This window comes from Camelina sativa, chromosome 3, assembly GCF_000633955.1.
Source record: "Camelina sativa cultivar DH55 chromosome 3, Cs, whole genome shotgun sequence".
Lineage (NCBI taxonomy): Eukaryota > Viridiplantae > Streptophyta > Magnoliopsida > Brassicales > Brassicaceae > Camelina > Camelina sativa.
The window spans coordinates 16,057,289-16,069,841 of NC_025687.1; the positions used below are offsets into that span (position 1 = coordinate 16,057,289).

Below are 12,553 nucleotides of genomic sequence, written 5' to 3' on the forward strand. Positions count from 1 at the left end.
ATTCAGTCATGTACAAACAAGCAACTACAATTCTTAAGAGATTGAACAAGTTCTCCATAGTAATCAAATCATCCACTTGAAAAGCCACTTCCACACCAAGAGAACCAAGAGAAGGAACACCTGCATAAGTAGACAATAAAACAAAAGATGATAACGAATAACATAGAAAGATTTAGAAACCTAAAACAAAACCGAAAATTGATAAAAAAAAAAATGTAAACAGGTATTAAAGTAACAAGTAGCTTATGGTAAAAAGAAGCTAACAGTGTGGCAAAGCCTGATTTTATTTTCTGCCTAAGAAAAACGAAATGTCCAAACACATTTTTATCAATTTTGGACATCAGATACCGGAAAACAGCCAAAATCAATCCCAACTATTTGTCAAATGCTTTTTCATACCTAAACTTTAATACCCTACAAATAACAACTTGAACTACATTAAAATTTAAATTTGCTATCTAAAACGATCCATGACATCCACGTAGCACTGGGACTTAACAAAACTACTTCATTTTGGTCATTTTTGGGTGTGTTGTGGCAAGAAATTACCAAAAATAAGTCTCACAGCACACTCGAAAACGGATTTCAATACCCTATTTTTGTCAAACGCTTTGTTTCTTGCCACAACACACTTAACAATGACCAAAACGAATTAGTTTTGGTAGGTCTCAGCACCACGTGGACACCACATGTCGTCATCGTTAAACCCTGACTTAACACCGTTCAAGCAAATGTTGAAATTGTCAATATTTTATATAGTTTAGGTAACAAATTTGAATTTTAATACAGTTCATGTTATTATTTGCAAGGTGTTAAAGTTTAGGTATAAAAAAGCGGGGTTGATTTTGGCCATTTTCCCTTTCAGATATCGTAAGTAAATCATCACACAAATAACACAAAAGGATTAAAACTTAAATCTCAGCCGAAAGATGGTGATCTAGTGATTTTGATAATCATTGAATAATCATTCAATTTGGACATAATTTCATCACTGATTGCATATAATCAAAGGACTCTAAACAAAAAAAGAACAAAAAAAATAAAAGAAAACACTAGAGAGGTCAGATGGTAGTATATGTCGTATTATCAACACTGTATTCCAGATTTTCAGACGTATGGAAATTATATCCTCATTCTCCCAATGTATAAAAATCAATATTTTGAATCGCTCTTTTCTTACTCGGTCGTTAGGGGTGATTGGTTGTGCGACTCGGTAACTAGATGAGGTAGAGTTTGGTGTATTTGTGAGAGTTTTTGTAAGTAGCGATTTTTACGTGGGTTGTCTCATCGGAATAACGGAATTCTGATGAGATTGTTTTACGTAGATTATGTGTTAGTATTGGGAATCCGGATGCTGTCGTGTCAGTGATGCTTAATTATTCAATAGTCAATATTGTTAAAAATATGCTTAATTATTTTATTTATTAAAATCCAGATATAAATTAGAATTAGTGAGTGATGCAATTACTTAAAAGTCTGAAACAGATCACAATATAATGGGCCTTTCTAGTCTTGAGCAAATCCAAATCAACAAAATAACTGAATGAATATTAAACTTGAGAACCAATACCTAACCGAAAACCGAATGGATTAATGAAATATCCAACATATTATATATCAAAAATATTAATTATATTTATACTTAATATAACCCAATTACCAAATTACAATTAGAAATCGGTTAAAATTTAATCTTTATAAACCAAAATATTTAAAATAACAAAAAATATCAGAACATATCTAAAACCAAATGGATATATCAAAAAGAATACATCCTAAACTTATATACCTAAAATATCTGAAACAAAATGGTTCTACCCGTAACCAAACCGAATAAACTTAGTCTACACTATTAAGCCACGTAAGTAATATTAGGCTAATTAATACGGCGATTTGTTTCGAGGCCTTAATGGAAGTCCAGCTTTAGTAATGTGTCACCGGTTCAGAATAGTTAATCGGCTGGTTGGCTTACCTAAACCACATAGACACCAAAATATTGGGTCAAACCGATATCATCCACACAACCCATATTTTGTAATCCCCTATATAATAAAACGGAAGTACACAACATTTTTGTAGACTATATAGTTTTAATAAGTTGGTTACAAATAGTTTATAAGTTTCCATAAATCTTAAAGAGAATATTCTAAAAAATCATTTGATATCATCTAACTTACCATATTAATTTGTTTTATTTAATTATTCATCAAAATAAATTTTTTAATAGATAACTTAACATATTAATTTGTTAATTATCATTATACTTCATCTCTCATATATATATATGACTCTAATTTTGTGAAACAAATAAATTATCATATCATTTATTATAATTAAAAAATAGTTTTATTTCCAGATATAGCATAAGTTGAATTTTTAAAAACAAATATAAATGATTCAATCTATAAAATATTCAAGTTTTATGAATATTGTTCTTTAAAAATAATATATGTTGAATTAAATTTTATACTAAGTAACTGTTCAAAATTTGAATATTTAAAACTCGAGCCGTCATTTTGAAGGGTTGTTACTTGTTTTGGTGCTCAGATGTTACACTTGGGACATAAAAAAAAATGTAGAGACAGTAAAATACTTGACAAAGCATCCCACTTAAAAAATAAAAAAATTAGTGCAAAGCACCAAAATAAGTTTGGACCATCACATCGTCGTCATCGTTGGGAGGATTCACAATAAAATCGGCACTGAGAGGACGAAGGCTATGCGTCTCACGATCTCCCCATAATAGGCCCAAACTTATGTCTCTGTCATCATCACCTTGAGGAAGCCGGCGTAGAGGTGAAAGCAATCCAAAAACGATCGCAGCTATGTCACTTCCAGTAACTGATTCTATCTTGATGTAGCTGACCAGAGGTGCTCCGAAAAGATTAGTTCTTGTGCCACCATCAGCTGACCTTTCATCATACCAATGAAAAATTATTAGTCGAACTCTTTCTTCTCCATTACAATTCATACGATAGGCAACTATTTGATCAATTTCACTTATTAAACTCAACAGCTCCAGGGGGTCCTCGAAGTATTCAGACACTTGGTAGTCAAATACCTGAAAGGCAAAACACACGGATAGTACTAGTAAGGTCTTTATTTCACGATATAAAGGGTCACATATATAAGAGAAGGACTCATAAGATCATTACTTTAGCGACAAGAAGACTTTCACCATGTTTTAAGCACCAAGCAGTCCCTAATATATATGTGAGATCCCTTAAGCAACCGTCTTTAGGAACTGTTATAAGGTATATCATTGGCAGATGACTTACAACTATTAGAAGTAAAAATTGGTAAAAACTGTTAGAAATAAAAGTTGTGATAAAAAATATAAATAAAATATGATAACACAGTTCTATAATAAATAGATGCAATTGTAAAATTTCTAAATAAATTTCCATAAAAGAAAGAATTTTTTTTAACGAAAGTACGTAAAATGTACAACTAAAAATCTTAACTATCATCTATTCAAATTATTGTTATGATATATAGATTACTCAATAATTGCTATCTTTATTTTGTTGGGCCTCTAGAGATCCAATAAAGGCCTAATTGTGAAACGACAGAACAACACATCCGAGTCGGAGTCGGAGTCGTCGTCGTCAGTCGCACTCCACAGACCTCTCCAATGGCGGCAGCTACTCAATTTCTCTCACAACCTTCATATCTCCGTAGAACTCTAAATCAATACCAATCGAACCAAACCTCAATCTCAAGAACCCCAATTTTATCTCTTAAACCCACTTTCAAACGCTTCTCCGTCAAAGCCGCCGTTTCCCAAAACTCCTCCAAAACCCTCACGAAGGATTCTGCGTCGTTCGATCACTGTTTCAAGAAATCATCAGATGGGTTCCTCTATTGCGAAGGAACTAAGGTTCACGATATTATGGAGTCAGTGGAGAGAAGACCTTTTTACTTATACAGTAAACCTCAGATCACCAGAAACCTAGAGGCGTATAAAGAGGCATTGGAAGGAGTGAGATCTGTGATTGGTTACGCTATCAAAGCTAATAACAATCTCAAGATTTTGGAGCATTTGAGGAGTTTAGGCTGTGGTGCTGTTCTGGTCAGTGGAAATGAGCTTAGGCTTGCTCTTCGTGCTGGTTTCGATCCTACAAAGTAAGATCCTTTTACCCATTTCCCCTTTAGAGAGCTTAGATTCTTTAACTAGTAGGTGTATGGATACAACTTGGAGTTGACTTCATTCCAATAATAAAGTCTTAGACTTGTTGATGGAATCAGAAGATGAGGAGACTGATATGAATGGTATGAATTAGGTGCATTTTCAATGGAAATGGCAAGTTGTTGGAAGATTTAGTTCTAGCTGCTCAAGAAGGTGTGTTCGTGAATGTCGATAGTGAGTTTGACTTGAATAACATTGTGGAAGCTTCAAGAATCTCTGGCAAGCAGGTCAATGTACTGTTGCGTATCAACCCTGATGTTGATCCTCAGGTATGGTTAAGTTTACTTGATTTTAGCATCGTAATTGGTTTGCCTGCTGCACAGCTTGGATATTAGTGTGTGAGCTTTTCTGTTTTGTTTACATTTTATCAGGTGCATCCATATGTAGCTACTGGGAACAAGAACTCAAAGTTTGGTATCAGGAACGAGAAGCTTCAATGGTTTCTGGATGAGGTGAAAGCACACCCCAAAGAGCTGAAGCTTGTTGGCGCTCATTGCCATTTAGGCTCTACCATTACAAAGGTAACTTTGATTATAGTTGCTTAAAGTTGTGTGTTTTGATGTAATCAGATGAAGATGGATTTGCTCTCTGGTTAATGTTTCCCATGTTTTGCGTTTGCTCCGTCTCTTAGATATCGACTCTTGAGCTTTACATATTTTTGTATGTTTTGTTTATTCAGGTGGATATATTTAGAGATGCAGCAGTTCTCATGGTGGAATACATTGATGAGATCCGTCGTCAAGGTTTTGAAGTCAGTTACTTGAACATTGGTGGTGGTTTAGGGATAGATTATTACCATGCCGGTGCTGTCTTACCTGCACCCATGGATCTCATCAACACCGTAAGAGCAACATCGGAAAACTGTTTCCTTCATCTGCTCTTAAAAAGTAATGTAATTGGTAAAATCTTTATAATCCTTTGATGTGTTTCAGGTAAGAGAGCTTGTTCTCTCACGGGACCTGAATTTGATAATCGAGCCAGGGAGGTCGCTAATTGCAAACACGTGCTGTTTCGTCAACCATGTGACTGGTGTGAAGACGAATGGAACTAAAAACTTCATAGTGATTGATGGAAGTATGGCTGAGCTTATCCGTCCCAGTCTTTATGATGCTTATCAGGTAAAAACCCATGTGCTTCTCACAGCAGTTTATGCCATATGGCATATGCAGATTTTGGTTTCCTTGGAGTTATAGCTAAATCATCCTCTTGTTCTTGTTTTTTTTAATGCAAAAGCACATTGAGTTGGTCTCTCCTACACCGCCTGAAGCAGAGGTTACCAAATTCGACGTAGTGGGTCCTGTTTGTGAATCTGCTGATTTCTTGGGCAAAGACAGAGAGCTTCCCACTCCTCCACAGGTATGATAAGGATCTCATTCTGTTTGGCATCTCAAGTAAAATGTGGAACTAATGAGTTCAATACAGGGAGCTGGCCTGGTGGTTCATGACGCTGGTGCATACTGTATGAGCATGGCTTCCACTTACAATCTCAAGATGCGTCCTCCCGAATACTGGGTACCAACATATTTTCTTGTTCTTTTTATTTTCTAGAGAAATCACAGGAGAACCGAAAGAAATTTGAACTTGTTTTTTTAAATTTGTGTTGTTTTTGTTTTGGCAGGTTGAAGAAGATGGGTCGATCACTAAGATAAGACATGCTGAGACATTCGATGACCATTTGCGTTTCTTTGAAGGTCTATGAACACTCAGATTTATTTACTCATCATTGCTGCTTTTTTAGTTGAATTGTATGATTGACTATTCAGAATCAGAGCCATAATGTTATTGCTGTTTTAGATTTTTCACATTTTGTGCTTTTGATTCAAAGTCCTCAATAAGTGATCATATGAATAAGAAAAAGCTCACAAGTGAAGACAGAAAAGAAAAGGTGAATTGTAGGTTATGCTTAGTTACTTACTACTACGAGTCCAAAAGTTCTCCATTTTTCAAACGCACAAAAGACTTGAGAAACTAACGTAATGCCAAAAGCTGTTTCAGTGGTTTGTAAGGTTGAGGAGAACATTGGTGCTGCTAAGCTGGTAAAAATTAATTAGATTTCAATAGATAATTTTGGAGTAAAATGTTCTTTTGTTTTAAGTAATCATTCATATCACAAACCTAATTATAATTTATTTACAGCACCAAACATTAAAAAAAGAACAAAAAATAAACTACACAACAACACATAATAGATTTACTCCTTTTTGGTCTTAATTCTGAGTTTGATTGGTCAGATGGGCTTCTCTTTTTCTTTCGATTTATTTTAGTTAAATTCGGTTGACATGGTAAGTCCTCGAATTAAAATTACAGTTTATTGTTACGGCTCCTCCGTCAAATCTCTCTGAAGTGGACATTTTCCCGATTTGATTAGGCGCTGAGTGATTCACAATTTCACATCACAACAAGTGTAGAAAAAGTCTAGAGTTTTATTAATTCTATATCGAATATAAAAATAATTTGTATTCTAAAAATAGAAATATTTAATTAAAATTACTAAACTTAATTTTTTCACTAATAACATCAAATTTTTAAATATAATATTACAATCTCTCAAAAAATGTTAATCCTTGCTATAACATGAATCATAATTTAGTAAATAACCATTTTGAATTATATAAATATAAAACCAATGACATTGATATATTTTGATAATCTCTTTGCAAAGTAGCTGACGAAAGAGAAATGCATAATGCTTGAATAAGAACAAAGTTTAGCAGCATATTAGGTCCCAAAAAGAAGCATGCATGTAAGCAAGAATCTTATAAGAAAACATGGTACAAAAATTATTTAAAAATTTATAAGATAATAAAACAAAAAAAATATATATTTCAATAGATGATAAGCCCATCACTTTGGATATTCTAACTAATCCAGAAAATGTTAGAAGCATGTATGTCAGATAAAAAGACACAATGACAAAAGGTAGTAGAGTAAGCAATATGGCCGCTATAGCAAAAATGAGGCGAGAAAATATTGAAAGGTGGATGACAATAAAAAAACGCTAGCCATAAATCTCATTGGCATGACTAGAAGAGCAAATCCGAGAAAGTCCTAAGGCGGCAAAGTCAACGAAACTTAATTTAATTAAAATTACTAAACTTAATTTTTTCACTAATAACATCAAATTTTTAAATATAATATTACAATCTCTCAAAAAATGTTAATCCTTGCTATAACATGAATCATAATTTAGTAAATAACCATTTTGAATTATATAAATATAAAACCAATGACATTGATATATTTTGATAATCTCTTTGCAAAGTAGCTGACGAAAGAGAAATGCATAATGCTTGAATAAGAACAAAGTTTAGCAGCATATTAGGTCCCAAAAAGAAGCATGCATGTAAGCAAGAATCTTATAAGAAAACATGGTACAAAAATTATTTAAAAATTTATAAGATAATAAAACAAAAAAAATATATATTTCAATAGATGATAAGCCCATCACTTTGGATATTCTAACTAATCCAGAAAATGTTAGAAGCATGTATGTCAGATAAAAAGACACAATGACAAAAGGTAGTAGAGTAAGCAATATGGCCGCTATAGCAAAAATGAGGCGAGAAAATATTGAAAGGTGGATGACAATAAAAAAACGCTAGCCATAAATCTCATTGGCATGACTAGAAGAGCAAATCCGAGAAAGTCCTAAGGCGGCAAAGTCAACGAAGTAGGCTATCCTCTCGACATCGCCCAACTATGCCCATAAGAGAGCAAATAATGCTGTAACAAAACAAGTCATTTCCACAATATCGCAAATTATAAATATTTTGAATGATGTGTATTTGGCCAAAGTTGTCATGTCCAGAACAACATTAAACCTTCAGGTATTGTGAAGGCTGCAGCAAAAGAAATTGCAACTAACAGGGTTGCCACTACGAGGAGAGTGTTGGCCTGAATTTGATGTAATTATGATCTGGAGTCGGTGACAAATCTATAGTTATTGGTACCTTATACAAACGATGTGGTGCGTAAGCATAGGTTGCTTATGCATTGGTGTGTTTCTGTTCACATTTCGTCCATTAATAATTTTCTCCATTCTTTCATATCCAAATATGTAAGTACAGACTTTACTCCCATTTCCAGTAGCAATGTGAAGCACATTTTGACCATCTTTGTAGAATATTAGAAACATCTCAACAATCTATAATGGATTTTGATATGACCTCCTTTTGCAGCCATGTGAATTGGAAAGAATCCATCATTATCCTCTATGTATATATATGACCTTGATTTCTCAATAAATAACAAAATTCTTTGAAGTATCCTATGAATTCTGCAAGTGAAAGACATGTTCTGTCATTTTTGTCTTTCAAGTGAATAAGACTTTGATTCATACCAATAACAACATCATGAATATCTGGTGACAAACAAACAAGTGAAAGATCAATAGTTAGCAAAATATAAGTAATAAAATGAATTTAGTGAACAATCAAATAGAAACACTTAATTAGTAGGAAGGAAGTAACAAGCAAGTGAAATAGTAGTTAATTAGCAAAACATAAGCAATTCACCCAAAAACAAAAAACAAAACATAAGCAAGAAAATGAATTTAGTAAATAATCAAATAGAATCACTTAATCAATAGGAATTAACAAGCAAGTGAAACAATAATTAATAAGTAAATGCAGATTCAATAATACTAATTTCAATCAAAGCCCAATGAGAGAATCAAGCTAAAGAAACCATCTTCATTCATGTATATTTATTTTATTTTTAAAATTATGCAATGTTTTAACAAAATAAACTATTATAACAGAATTATTAAATCAATCTTTTTAACTCTCTCTTACCTCCAAAAAATTTGTAATACATTTTCTTGTATACTCATCATTATATTTAGTTCTTGTGATTCAAAATATAATTATATAAAGATCATTATAATGTTTATTTAATTCAAAATTTTGTAATTTAATGATTTTCTATATTAAAAACAATTTGATATTCCATTCCTAAAATTTTACTACAAAGAGGAAATCATTAGAATTTATAACCTAGCAGTATAGCTTAAATTAAGGTGAATATAAAAGAGATAAAAAAAAAATTACCCTTTGAGATTTTTATTGCATTTCATATGATTTTATAGGAAATATATTTAATTGATACTTAAAATATAATTTTGGAATTTAATTATTAAATGTTTTAAGTTAATTTTGAATATCATAGTAAATTTTTATTTTTATCGTTAACAATATTTTTTAAATAAGTGGTATATTTTGGTATTGTATAATTTGAGAAAAAAAAGTATATTATTGACATTTAAGAAATTTGTTTGTTATATAGGTACTTTTAGAGAGAATTTCAAAAATACATCTTTTTCAATACCACTTTTCAGAAATACTATTTTAAAAAACTTTATTAAAAAAAATTCTCAGAAATTCTCATAGTTTTATTATGATTATTACATAAACTAAAATGAATTAACATAACTAATACAATAATCCGCACATATGCGCGGGATATTACCTAGTAATTTTTAAAGTGATACAAATTATATTTACAAAATTTAAATCTGATGCAAATATATAAAATAAATGATTTAAAAAAACACATTTTTGTAGTGTAATCATTTTCTCCATTCTTTCAAATCCAAATACTTTTTTTTTTTTTTGACAAACTCAAATCCAAATACATAAGTGAAGGCTTTACTCCCATTTCCAATAGCAATATGAAGCACATTGTGGCCATCTTTATTAATCAACTCTCTTGAATCTGAGAGACATTTCAACAACCTATAATGGATTTTGATATGACCTCCTTTTGCAGCCATGTGAATTGGAAAGAACCCATCATCATCCTCTATGTATACATATGAGCTAGATTTTCTCAATAAATAACAAAATTCTCCAGTATCCGATGAATTATGCAAATGGAAGACACGTCCTGCCATTTTTGTCTTTCAATTGAATAAGACTTTGATCCATATCAATAACAATATCAAGAAACAAACAAGTGAAAAGATCAGTTAGTTATCAAAATATAAGTAATAAAATGAATTTAGTGAATAATCAAATAGAAACACTTAACCAGTAGGAATTATCAAGCAAGTGAAAGATCAGTTTAATTAGCAATATAAGTACTAAAATGAATTTAGTGAACAATCAAATAGAAACACTTAATTAGTAGGAAGTAACAAGCAAGTGAAATAGTAGTTAATTAGCAAAACATAAGCAATTCAGCCAAAAAAAAAAGCAAAACATAAGCAATAAAATGAATTTAGTAAATAATCAAATAGAATCACTTAATCAATAGGAATTAACAAGCAAGTGAAGCAATAATTAATTAGCGATTTTGGAGTAAAATGTTATTTTGTTCTAAGTAACCATTCATATCACAAACCTAATTATGTTTTCACTACAGCACCAAACATAAAAAAGAACAAAAAAACAAAACAAAAAACTACACAAAAACACATAATAGATTAACTCCTTTTTGATCTTCTTACTTCTGTTTTTTTCTTTTCTTTTTTTTGTCTTAATTCTGAGTTTGATTGGTCAGATGGGCTTCTGTTATAATTTCGGTTTATTTTGGTTAAATTCGGTTGACATGGTAAGTAAATCCTCGAACTAAAATTACGGTTTAAGATAGTTACGGGCTCCTCCCTCCTCCGTCAAATCTCTCTGAAATCCGATTATATTTGGCGCTGAGTGATGAACGGCGCATCTCCGGCTCATTCGTTGGTATCGACGACCGCCGTAGCTGGTGGCGGTGGAAGCAGCGGTGCCACCGCTGGTCTAGACGATTTCCATTTTCCACCGGATATTCCCTCTATGCAAGACCGAAAAGACGAAGCTATGCGTGGTCAGTTCCATTTTCATGTTCTCGAATCTTATGGTTTCGCTAAAATTAGGGTTTTTTTTTTATGTAAGAATCGCTAATGAAAATTTCTCAGTAATCTAGAAGTTTTTGAATGTCACATCTCCATTGTTAGGGTTCCTTTGATGTTAGTAATTGTTTCAATTTTGCTAGGAATTGGGAGGTCGCAAAAGTTTGAAAATTGTTATCTGGTAATCTAAAATTTGGATGTTGTTTGGGTGGATTGATATGCTGATTCGACTGTGACTTCATTTGTATTGCTTAAGTTACTCAAAAATGATTTAGGGATATGAGTAGATCAAGGAGCTTGCTTTCAAGTGTTTGGTTGAGAAAGACCATCAATCTTAATAGATTTGGCTTCTTCTGTGTAGTTTTGAAAGCTGATTTGATGGCTGAACTTGACAAAGAGGTTAAATCTTTGGAAGACGATAGTTGGATGTTCGAAGGTCCTCGTTCTCGAATCCATCTTATCTCCAGAAGAGGTTTGTTCCTTCTTCTTCTTCCATCCGGTTTTCGTGTATGGTAGTAAGTTGTTCACATCGATCTTGAATTTATTGAATGCTGTTAGCTCAAATGGGTCTTGAATACTTCAGTAGAAAGCCTTTATTTTTCTTTGAATCCAGTGTTAATAGCAGTGATATGATCATCCCATTGATTCAAAAATTTCATATATTGGCCATTCTCTAGATCAGTACAAATCGATATTATGAGACGATATTGACAGAACCTGCGGGTTACTTTCTTGTGTGTGTGTGTGTTTCTTCGTGTTTCATTACACCAAGTCACTCTCCTAGCTGAATCATATTTGTGATAAAATGGGATTCTGATTAGGTAACTTTCTAAAGAAAGAAGGTGTAGCTGTGGCCATATCAAGCATTATTCAGCTGCCTAGATGATCGATCAGATTCAAGTAAGAAAATTCAGAAGTGGTCGTAAGGTCTGCTGTTCAGATCGATGGTGTTCGTCACTAACGCCACTAAAACGTTGACTTTATTTTCTACCCATTTTAAAAGGGCTAAAAATAGCTATTTCAATCGTGTGTGAATAATTGTGTACAAGTGATAATCATTTATGAGTGTGTTATTAACAACATTAAAATATGATTAAGTACTTTAGTATATATATCAATGTTTTCAAGAATCGAAATAATCAAACTTATTTTGTTATGTTTACTTGGATGATTTTATCAAATATCAAGGACAATTTTTAAGTTTGATATTCTTTTTATACAATTTTGAAACTCAAATATTATTCCTGAATTTAGTACTTATGTTTTGTTTGCTCCTTACAAGAGAATTAGGTTATTATCTATCATCTTCCTAACTATAACAAAAGATTCTTACTAGATGTATGGGTAAATCCCAAAACTTATTACCTATTTTTATCATAAGCAAAAATTGATCACCACCACCTGAAAACCACAAAATTCTTGAGTTTGTTAAAACTGACTGTGACAAGTGTCATACAAGTGATCACATTTGCCACGTGTCATGTCCTTTTTAATGTAACCTAGGACTTGAACCACACACAAGGGCAAATAACCTAGTT

At 32.2% G+C, this 12,553-nt stretch overlaps 2 protein-coding genes across 2 annotated transcripts; both read left to right on the plus strand.

Annotated features, from left to right (window-relative positions):
* LOC104777260 (diaminopimelate decarboxylase 2, chloroplastic-like) lies at nt 3,560–6,002 on the plus strand. The gene is made up of 8 exons (XM_010501473.2): nt 3,560–4,125; nt 4,284–4,458; nt 4,561–4,710; nt 4,869–5,030; nt 5,122–5,307; nt 5,423–5,545; nt 5,612–5,701; nt 5,808–6,002. Exons 1-8 carry the CDS (start codon nt 3,635–3,637, stop codon nt 5,886–5,888), a joined length of 1,458 nt encoding a protein of 485 aa, XP_010499775.1. The 5' UTR covers nt 3,560–3,634; the 3' UTR covers nt 5,889–6,002.
* On the plus strand, nt 10,777–12,177 carry LOC104777261. The gene is made up of 3 exons (XM_010501474.2): nt 10,777–10,990; nt 11,377–11,487; nt 11,837–12,177. Exons 1-3 carry the CDS (start codon nt 10,840–10,842, stop codon nt 11,899–11,901), a joined length of 327 nt encoding a protein of 108 aa, XP_010499776.1. The 5' UTR covers nt 10,777–10,839; the 3' UTR covers nt 11,902–12,177.